This window comes from Gallinula chloropus (assembly GCF_964237585.1).
Source record: "Gallinula chloropus genome assembly, chromosome: 5".
In the NCBI taxonomy this organism is placed as follows: Eukaryota; Metazoa; Chordata; class Aves; order Gruiformes; family Rallidae; genus Gallinula; species Gallinula chloropus.
This window is the reverse complement of record NC_140090.1, coordinates 32,306,282-32,317,671: the sequence shown is the minus strand read 5'-3', so window position 1 is coordinate 32,317,671 and position 11,390 is coordinate 32,306,282. Positions and strand designations below refer to the sequence as shown.

Below are 11,390 nucleotides of genomic sequence, written 5' to 3'. Positions count from 1 at the left end.
ATCCCAAAGAGTCTTCCCCCAATGCAGAAGGATAGCAGGCCAGAATATTGCGTGCTGCACAAAAGTGGGGAGAGGGAAGGACAGAACCTTTTGACCAAAAGCCCTAAAGTTGCTGGCTATGGTCCATCCACAGGAAGTGTACTGAAGGTGACTGTAGCCACTGATGTGATAGATTTAATCAGAAACAGTCTTTGCAGAAGTGAACATCAAATGTAATATCAGAAAATCTTTCATCTTCCTGTCTGAGACAGCAAGCGGTGAGGTAGGAAAAAAAAAAAGCAGCAAAGTCGACAGGTGTGGGCGACAGCTAATGCTGACAGAGCTATAACGTAGTTAGGGGTTAAATTAAAAAGTCCTTCTGATTATCATATAATTTCCCCGATTGCCCACAAACCACTTCCTCTTCTACTCATGAATTCTTCTCCATCTTCAGAGCAGACAGAAGGCTGGTGCCTCAGCATCAGGCAAGCATGAAGTTGGTTGCTGTAACTTTCTGTGTCCTCTGCTTTCTGTTGGAAGTGCTGTACGGTGAGTAGCATTTTGGATTATTCTTGCAAATGTCTCTATGGAATGTAACTCACCCAGCGACAGGAGAGAGTAAATGAGGCATGATAGCAAGGGGTTGGAGGAATAGAGGTAATTAAGGGAAACAGCTGCAAAAAGACTGCTCTCAATTTTAGTATCACTAAAGTTGGTGGGAAGAGAATTCCTGCCAGCACAGGGCATTTGCTCTGAAATGAAAAAGCACGAATTTTCATGTTTATATTCTTTAGCTCAGCTGCGCAGTGTCACCCTCTCGACATTTAAACTGTAGTGCTCCAGCTAGTTTCCTTTGCTGGGCATAAGGTCTTATGGCAACATCATGGTGAATGGCTTAGTAAAGAGAAACTGTTACTGATATTAACCCTGCTCTTGTTTGGGCAAGGAATTTTTATACTATGAAAAATGTATACGGCATAGAAGAGTGGTTGAGATCATTCTGCTGCAGGCTTGAAATGCAGACTGACTTAAAAGGGAGAGTAACATTCCTAATGCTGCATTTGAGAAGGCACATGGTAACTGCACTGATCTTGGTTGGGCCAGAAACATTTTACAAGGTTCAGTGTTTTGTCATAGCCATGCATGGTACACTACCAGAGCTCACAGTTGTCTGTAGTGTCTCTGAAACCCACGTATTACTGGGCCAGGATGGAAATACAAATACTATTTGATTAAGAAGGTATATTTTTTTGTACATATACCGTCCAAGGATTTGGTATGATGTGTCGTATAAGTAAGACCTGAGGTTTAGTGTGCACAGTTACTAAGCACCATCTAAACATGTTCCTTTGAAGGTCATGCCATGGGCTATTGAATATGTTTTCTTCTGAAATTCTAGTGGAACATGATAGGTTTCAAGTCACCCTGCAGAATTTAAGTACTCCTGAGGTTTCATACAGAATTTAAGCTTTCATTTAAATAAAAAACAGTTTCCAGCTCTTTAGGCAATGCAGATATCCTTCTGAAGGTTAACTAATACAGCGATAGTATTCTGAGTTTTCAGATTGAAAAGATGGGTGAATTCACAGGGAAGGAGGATTGTGATCAGTATCTCTAATGGGACATGAGCTCCTCTTTTTCTCCTTGAAAAGTTATTTTTAAATCTATTTTAAAAAATCATATCAATTTTGTTAAATATTTCTCAGCTAGTCATTTTAGCAGGTATACTTGACCAGCATGCTTTTACATCTAGTCAGAGCTATCTAAAAGGCCATTCCCTATGGAATTTTAATGGTGCAAATAATTGTTCTCTCAGATATCAGCCTTTGTCCCTCTTTTCTCCCTTCTTTCAAATATGGAGGATGGCATTTAGGCAGGGGACTGGGGAGAGGAGATGGCAGGAGAAAGACACTGCTTGTAACAAGAAACGGTACCTCTCAGGTTTTTTACCTCACAGTGCTTTCAGCAGAAAAAGTATGTAAAATACTATATTTCTTGCTTTTAAAAAAAGGGCTGTAAAAGATCAGCTTAATATCAGACACATTCACATAATACTCATTTAGGGAACACACTAGCACTCCAGAGAGTGCTGCCAAGTACTGTGGTAAATTCTGGGGAGCAAAAGCAGGGTAATATTTGAGATTTGGCAATGGGGGGGGGGCAAGTTGACTTAGCGATTAGCAAACCCTACATGTGATCTGTGGGTAGCTTTTTTCAATGTAAATAGGTCACAGAAGGTGATATGTGCATGTATATTTATTTGTATTATGATTTGAGAACCCAATTGTGAGAAAGAAATTGGTAGAACATGGACCCTCTCTGGTGTCTGTAGAGGAACAGGGATTTTGGAGTACAGAGCCATAGAACTATGTAGCACTGGAGGCCTGTGTTATGAAACACTGCACATGAGCTTTGCGTGCCAATGTTTGTAAAGCATCAGGAGGGTTCACCCGCAACTCCTGTTGCCAATATACGAGGAAGCCACAGTGATTTCTTAGAAGGGTGTCATTATCAACAATGGCTGCTGAGTTAGTGGAATATTTAAGAGTTGCCGTATTTCACAACATATGTTACACCATAGGAATAATTCAGTACATAGCTGGCTTCCTAGAGCAGTTCTGGCCATTACTTGCTTTGCCCAGAAGCACTGCTTTCCTCACTTAATCCTCGGTTCTTGAAAGATAGGAACATGTTAGATTTAGGCATATGACTATTGACACTGAATTGGCAGTCATCTTTCAGAGTGCCTTGAAAGGTCAAAACTATAGCAACTTAAACTGTGGGTGGTTTCATTACACATTTAGTATTAATAAAATGAATGTGTACTAACGGCAGTATGCATTCTCCTTGCTCATCTTCAGAGGCAAACACACCCAAGTGAGATGATGCTTATTCTTTTTATCAGCTAAATAGTTTTCTGAGAGCTGGGGAAGATAAAATAAACAGCAAGAAAACTATTCTCTACCATAAACCTAAAGTTTTAGAATTAATCAACAGTGGGTTTTAAACTTCTGTTAGGACTGAAATGAGTACTGGATTGGTGATGTTTGCAGATAGTGTTGGGTTTGCCAGAGCAACAAGAAAGCTCAAAATTGCAATCCCATTAAAACAAAAATAATGTGCCTTCCACTGGCACACGACCATAGAAATTCCCAAACCTTTGCAGAAATGCTCTCCTGCTGCAGTACGGGTGGAATCAGGATGGAAACATACATGGCTGTAGATACACATATACATGGAATGTGCACACACACTTTCACAGTTTGGCATAGCAAGGTGTTACTTTCATGCACGTGTTCCCAGCTGGCAACAACTATGTGACCTCATAGTGTGACACTGCTATGGAACAAATGAAAGATTTGTTTCCTCTTGTCTCAAAACCTTCATATACAATTGAATTAGTTCTTTTATGAAAAATATGAAAAAGGAACCTTACAGCCAAATTAAAGCATTTTTACCACTGAATCAGTGAGATTCTTCTGTTCATTTTCAACAATACCATGATACAGCCTTTTATTTAAATATTATTTCAGGTAGTATTAGGGATGTTGAGTGAATTTCTCAATATTATTGGACATGTAAACCCCAGTTTCCTATCCCCATCTCACTAAATGTACATTTATTCTGACTCTAGCTTGGCAAATGACATCGTAAACATGTCTGGCCATTAACCTCTGAGTGTTACAGGTCCATAGATTCACCCTAGGAATGGACTGGTACAAATGGTCTCAGGAGAACAGCAATCAGGCACAGAGAGGGGGGAATAAGCCACCTTTTGGTATGCAGTGAGAGCATTCGCATCAGGAGCTGATGCAGTATAGCTAGTGGGTTGGAAATTCATATCACATCTCACCCACTGTGGTCGCCCATGTAGACAATTTTGTGTTTTAATCTCAGGAACTGTTAATCTCATTTTAAAATTTGCTCCCTTTATATTATGCTAAGCACACTTTTCTATATGGTCGCTTGTTTCAGAGGAATACTAATTGCATCACAATTTGCCAAACCGCTCATTCAGAGAAATGCCATACTGAGTCTTTCTTGAAAACAGGCTGTTAAGGCTGCTGGGCCTGAGAGGATACAAAATGATCTTTCAGCTTGCTACAAGGTCACATGAACTACATGCTTAATGACCTCTCTCTGCCCTTTACTATTAAAAACAAGGATTAAAACCATGATCTTTGACAATCGTTTTAAACCGCTCAGTATGAAAGGGTGATTTCATAGCTAACAGCAAAATTGAACTATTCTAAGAGAAACACAAAAATGCAATTCAAAGCTGTTGCTTTGCGCTCAGAGTAGGGTAGCCCTGCACGCCTCTGAGGTGTTGGGGGAATTTGGCACTGTTTGGCTTTGTAGCTGCCCTGACAGAGCCAGCATCTGCCTCTCCCCTTGGACAACCAAACATAGAGGTCTCAGCTGCAGGTGGATGCTTCCCAAAAGTATCAGGACAGCTTACATATTTACCATGCTCCCTAGCTTCTGCTGTATCACTACACTTGCTTTTTTCTTCCTCTCCCTAGATATTTTTTCTGTGGTTGGACTTAATTTTAAAGGTATTTGCAACCAAATTACAGGCCATCAAACTACAGAGCATTTTAAAAGACCTTGATTTCAAATGCTGTTCTCATAGCAGCTGTTTTATTTCACTAGGCAACATGCAAGTCATCAAGAACTGTTTCATTATTTGACCTTTGCTCTCAGCTTTTCAGACTATTCACTGTTACGAGGGTTGGCGCTTTCAGCATTTGTGCCTTCAGTGTGTCTAGAGCTCTATTGCACTGGGGACTGGCAAGCTGTGTGTTTTGTCTGTCTTATCTTCACACCACTGGTACAAGATGCCAAATACCTTGTCTGTTATCACACACTTAAGTAATAGTCCTGAGAGAAGTACAGATATTAGAACTGTTGCTGAATTAGATAAGGGTGCTGACCGTGCACTGTAAACCAGGAAGAGTGAGATAACTAGGCAGAGGGAAAAATCAATCAGAAAGGGATAACAGTTTCTGTGGCTTTCCAACAAAGTGTCTTCCACAAGTCCATCAGCTTATGTGTCACAGTAAAAATATTTTAAATTATATATAATGTATTATCATTCATTGAAGTGCTCTTGCCAATGGTAGCAACTGGGGAGCAAGAATTCGAAGAATGAAAAAGTGTGGGCACTAAAAGATTGCCTCCATCCAGAAAGAGTTCAGAGCATACAAAGATACCCCAGTGAGAACAATCTCCTGTCCCTGTGCATATTTAGGCTGGATGTCAGAGACAACAGAGATAATAATTATTGACTGATTATATGCTGTGTAATCAGTGCAATACCTGGCACAGTTGGGGACCTACCCTGTGTGGATCTAGACCACCACGTAGCAGTAACAAGAATATGCAAAGTCTTTAAGTATTTGCCTCGTATTTTCTTAGCATCATAAAATGCTGATTTAGAGTGTATTTCAGTATAAGCAGCCTCTGAAGAACTTACTTGGGTTACCAGAAACCAAGAAAAGCAGATACACCTTTCTTCTACTTGTCTGCACCTTTAATTTTAGGGCATCGTGGAAAGAAAAATCCAAATGAAACACCATCAGGCGGTGCCATGCTGCCACCACTGACATGTGAACCATTTCAAAGTGGCACATGCCACCTACACAGCCAGGAAATTCCACTCTCAGTACAGCCACAGTGGATGGTGATGGAGGCAGCAGCTTAAAAAATAAATTACAGAACATGCCTGTCTCCTATAATGGAGGCTGACCAGTGGATTGAGTACCATTTGGTAATCATAAAGAGAAAAAGTTGCTACTGAAAAATGAAGAAATCCTTATGTGTTCCTTGAATATTTTCTTGCTGTACGTTTTGGAGCATCTTCCAGATCTTCATTCTGGATGTGCCATAAGAAGATGTTTTGATGTGGCTTAAGCAGTGAGGGAAACAGAATGAACATAGACTGAAATGAACTACTTTGGTCTAGAAACAGAGTATAATGCTGGCTCACTGCAATGCAGGTTCATGAGAACATGCAAACTTCAGATTCATGACATATCAAAAGTATGCTCTTTTATTTGGGGGCAGTGAGTATTCCTCAGCGTTTTGGGGGAAATTTTACTTTCATCTCATCTTCTATTGATAAAGCACTTCTGTTACTTTGCAGAGGTGTTTTAAGAATTTGTAAATGCTATATGTATTAGCAATATTAATTCTTGCTCAATGCATTTTCTTTTTAATTTGTTTTTATATTTTGCTCCTTTATCATATCATATAATTTTATAGTGTAGCACAGACAGGATCAGATAGGCTCATGACACAAATCAGAAAACACTTCAGTGTCTCAACATGACGTGGCTCAGCCCCTGTTCCTGCATCTCTCTTCTTGAATTCTGAACATGAAATTATTTTGTATTTTTCAGGAGTTGATAGCTGCTCACCAAGACCATGCAAAAATATAGGTAAGGCACATTTGCACAATGTGGTTTATGGTTTTAAATGCCTTTCAATATCAGAAAAAACTGCCTCTGAAGAAAAAGAGGTCAGTTTTTTACAGCATACTATAGCAAATATTTTTGCCTGAGGAGTTTCCCATGGTATTGGTCGCTGACTATACAAAGGTGAACTGTGAGGTAGCAGTAGGTCCTCGGTCAGTTTACCTGCTTTTTCTTCTCCAAGAAACCTGCAAAATGAGAGTTGCACAACATCTGAGAGTTTTCCAGACAACTTTTGGGAAGGTCAGCTGTGATTTTTGGATTGCATGAGGGTGCATTGCACACAAGGATGTGTCCTCTCTCCTCCCATTACGAAAGGCATAAAAGTGTTCTAGCCATTTAAGTTATTAGGCTTAAACTTTATGTCGTGCCTCAAACCACCAACTACTCTAGAAAGGAATGATAGGTCGTGTGGTTCAGGCACTTAAGTAGTTTTAGTTTCACATCCCATTTAAACTTTTCAGCTACATCATTAGGGTGCAGATTATGATCCATTAACCAGAGATAATTATTGCCATCTTTGTCCCACCTTGTTTTATCTGTCAATATGACAATCAGTCTGTGACAGGGAATACATGACCATATAATGTTTGGTCCGAGGGGGCATTTAAACATTACCAAGGAACTCACCAATCCAATGCTAACAGTGACCTCCCCAGCCTTAGAGGTGGATACAGGCCTCAAGTTTCAATCATATGGTTCACTTGCTTTGTTTAAACAAGTTTAGGGATTCTTTTCATTGCTATGTGAGTGACTATACTTACTGTTTTCATGTCTTCAGATCAGCCTCATGTCTCAGACTCCCAGGTGATGGTGGAATTTGAAAATGGAAACTTCAAGTTCACTTTCCCTAAGCCCAAAAATGTGACTGAGTTCAGCATGACTCTCTCCAAAGGGCCTGAAAAGAAGGAGATCTGTGCACTCCATTTGAGTCAGGGGAAAGCTATTCCCAAGACTAATGTCACGTACTGTCAAACAGAGCATTCAAATAGCAGCACCACTTTCATTCTTAAAAATTTGGAAAGAAAGCACATTGACATTTATACCTACTGCCTGGAGATGTTCTTTCCCCCTCCTTATATAGATTGCCGGCTGAAAGAAACCTATTTGTACATCCAAGGTAAGTTTGCTTCTCCCTAACTTCAGTTTACTGATAATTAGACACTGGGCATATCTATGCAGCAGTGAAAAATGTGACTAGAATTTGCACAGGTATTTCCAAGACAGCTTAAAACTGCTTAGCAGAGGGCTGGGAACAGAGCAGTGTTGGCAGACTGCTCAGCATGGTCTCTCCATATTTATACATCTTCTTGGACAGGTGTTGTAGACCATGCTGAGCTCTGTATATTATCGGTGTCACTCAAGCTATGCTAGACTAGCTAGGTAAACCACATCTTCTGAAGTTCTGTGGTCCCACCTTTTCTTGCAGCAGAGGTTTCCTATCATTCATTTCCCAAGCTGTTGGAATGTTAAGCAGCAGTGCAAAGATTATTTCTATCTGGGGAAAAAAAATGTTCTGAGAGCTGTCTTCATGTCCTTAGGATTAGTTGACATATCGATGCTAGTAGTGGTATATGGAACTATGATGCCACACTGATGTCAAGAAGATGGTGTTCACCTCTCTGAAGCAAGCCTTCAGCTTTAGAGCCTTAGAGCAGAAGACACCCACAACTGATGAGAACTTTTGGCCTTTTTCTGAGAAGGACTTGGACTCACTGCACAGGCTTTAATACTGAATTGCCTTTCACTCAGTGGCTCTTTGATATATTAAGCTGATAGAATTTATAGTGCTTTTGCTTATGCCCTTTCTTGGTTCTCCATATAGCTCAGTTGCAACATGGTACTGCCTATTGTCCTTCCCTTGCCACCTTTTCCTATCTCTCAACAAGAGGGCAGAACAAAGATAGAAGCTGAAATGCTAAGGCTACAATGATGTGGTTGGGTCAAATTCACACAGAATCACAGAATTACAAGGTTGGAAGAGACCTTTGAAGATCATCAAGTCCAACCATTCGTATCCTATGCTAAACCATATCCCTAAGTACCTCATCAACCCTTTTTTTAAACACATCCAGGGAAGGTGACTCAACCACCTCCCTGGGCAGCCTGTTCCAGGCCCTGACAACTCTTTCAGTAAAAAGTATTTTTCTAATATCCAATCTAAACCTGCCCTGGCACAGCTTCATGCCATTTCCCCTTGTCCTATCTCTTGTCACCTGGCTAAAGAGACCACTGCCCACCTCTCTACAACCTCCCTTCAGATAGTTGTAGGTGGTGATAAGGTCTCCCCTCAGCCTCCTCTTCTCCAAGCTAAACAGCCCCAGCTCCCTCCAGCCCCTTCACCAGCCTGGTTGCCCTTCTCTGCACTTGCTCGAGGACCTCAATGTCCTCCTTATGGTGAGAAGCCCAGAACTGGACACAGTACTCAAGGTGTGGCCTCACCAGTCCCGAGTATAGGAGCACAATTACTTCCCTAGACCTACTGGCCACACTGTTTCTGATAGAAGCCAAGATGCCATTGGCCTTCTTGGCCGCCCGGACACACTGCTGGCTCATATTCAGCCTGCAGTCAGCCAACACCCCCAGGTCCTTCTCTGCCTGACAGCTCTCCAGCCAGTCTCCCCCAAGCCTGTAGCGCTGCTCGGGGTTGTTATGTCCCATGTGCAGCACTCTATACTTGGTCTTGTTAAACCTCATCCCATTGGTCTCAGCCCATTGGTCCAGCTTGTTCAGATCCCTCTGAAGAGCCTCCCTACCCTCAGGCAGATCAACACTTCCTCCTAGTTTAGTGTCATCTGCAAACTTACTGAGGGAGCATTCAATCCCTTCATCGAGGTCATTGATAAAGATACTGAACAAAACTGGGCCCAGGACTGAGCCCTGGGGACGCCACTCGTGACCGGCCTCCAGCTGGATTTAGTTCCATTCACCACCACCCTTTGGGCCCGGCCATCCAGCCAGTTTTTAACCCAGCTGAGGGTCCACCTGTCTAGGCCAGTGGCAGCCAGTTTCTCAGTCAAAATTCTCTCTCAGCTCTCTCTGAACTTAAAACAACTTCTCACAATCAAGCTCTGACATCCTTTTTTGTCTATTTCTTAAAGCTATCCATTTCCATTTGCATGGATTGCCAGATGTCATAGCTGTTGCCAGATGTTTTGTGCCCTATAATATTTTCTTCCAGTTCTGGGCAAGGGTACTTTTGTGTCCCACAGCTTGCCTTTCCATCCAAATGTAACAGACAAAGTTTCACCTCTTCTGGAAAGCTGCAATGTTCTGCTTCCTCCTGAATACACTTTTCCAAGGTGGCTTTTCACTTCAGGAAAGTTCCTCTTCAGAGCTCACTTCTGCTTTTTTAATAGTATGGAGAGGGAAAAGAATTTGAAAGTTATTTCTGGGGAAGGGGGAATGCAAATTCTCAATAATAACTTTTTTTGCCTCCCCATCTCCAGACAAGGAAGACTGCATTACACTCGGATTCACGTCATGGATAATTATTGGCCTGTTCTTATTTGCCATTATTTTCTGTGTGTGCTGTGTTGCAGCCTGTTGCTTAAGGAACAAGGTAAGCAAGTCTGTGAGATTCTGCAGAACCCTTCTTCCAGGTGTCATGGATGGGGAACTTGATTTAATGAGATTGAGAGGGTGGGACAGGCACATACTCACTCAGCACGTGATGTACATCTTGACAGATCGAGTTGTTAATTTACCACTGGAATTCAGTCATTGATGACAGCAGCTCAGATTTAATTTTTCTAAGACAGAATTGTTTATTGATTTAAACTCTGGAAATCAAAGGAAAGAGGAGAAATGCTGCACAGGTCAGCACAATTACTTTGGTAAGCAATTCACCTGATTGTTTTCCTCAATAAGGGAAAACAAATGATCAGTGGAACAATTCCAGCTCGTTCTGGAGCAAAAGCACTTAAACAAAGAATAAGTTGGCTCAGAAAAGGAGACCATGGGCATTAGTTATTCTTTTGGACAATGTGTGTTTTTCATTTTCAGTTTGTTTTATTCCAAGTTTTGTGAGTGCCTGTCTATTCTGACTTTAATATCCCCACTGGAAACAGCCAGAGTAACTGCCCTACTCAGATGACAAAGGCAGGAGTGGCGGCGGTTAGTGACCACAAATGAAATTCATGGCATTTTCTCTCTGTTTGCAGAATCAGCAGTGTGAATCCAGCTCCCATGAGTACAACAGTGAATACATGCCCATGGCAGCAGTGAACGCAGCTAAAAAACCAAGAATCTGAGGTTGTCTTACACTTAATTGTACTCTACTTGTATCTGTTGCAAGGTTTCCTCTGGAAGGGAAAGGGCTGCTTGCTGTGTCTCCCATTGATTCTAGGAGGGTGGGTGGGATTGTTACATAGCTTGTTAATGGACTTCATGCTGCCACGTACTAGGAAAAGGAAACGAAAAAGCAAAATCTCTGGAAACCTTTTGAATCAGAATGGTGGGCTGGTTCCTAGAAATGCAACTGCTTCACATCAGTGCAAAGTAATTACGTGATGCATGAGGAAGAGATGTGAAATTGTTCCATATAGATTCTTATTTGCATGGTACCCTAAATCTCTTTGCTAGAGATTTCTTAGATTTGCTAGATGTACTGGGTGTTACTGGCTAAGGGCAAATAAACTGCAGAGAATGAGGAATTTCTAACTACTTAAAGCCTTGCATAGCAGCCAGAAGTGATTTCAGATACAGAACAGAAGCAGCATTTGGACTGATTTAGGTGTGTGGGCATTGCATGTAACTAATTCTCCATTCCTATTCCAGGTGTAAGTTGCTTGTGCCACAGAAATTCTGTAACTAATTCTCCATTCCTATTCCAGGTGTAAGTTGCTTGTGCCACAGAAATTCTGGCAGCAGAGCTTTCCAGCAACTTGAACCTGGACAATGGAAAATCAGCATTTCCTCACCTTTCCCAGCCTCCCT

At 41.5% G+C, this 11,390-nt stretch overlaps 1 protein-coding gene across 1 annotated transcript; it reads left to right on the top strand.

Moving 5' to 3' along the window:
* Positions 1-467: 467 nt before the first annotated feature.
* Positions 468-10,705, top strand: ICOS (inducible T cell costimulator; the record flags this gene model as incomplete). The annotated part of the gene is made up of 5 exons (XM_084265200.1): positions 468-528; positions 6,381-6,419; positions 7,234-7,572; positions 9,902-10,014; positions 10,616-10,705. Exons 1-5 carry the CDS (start codon positions 471-473, stop codon positions 10,703-10,705), a joined length of 639 nt encoding a protein of 212 aa, XP_084121326.1. The 5' UTR covers positions 468-470.
* Between the last annotated feature and the right edge of the window lie 685 nt (positions 10,706-11,390).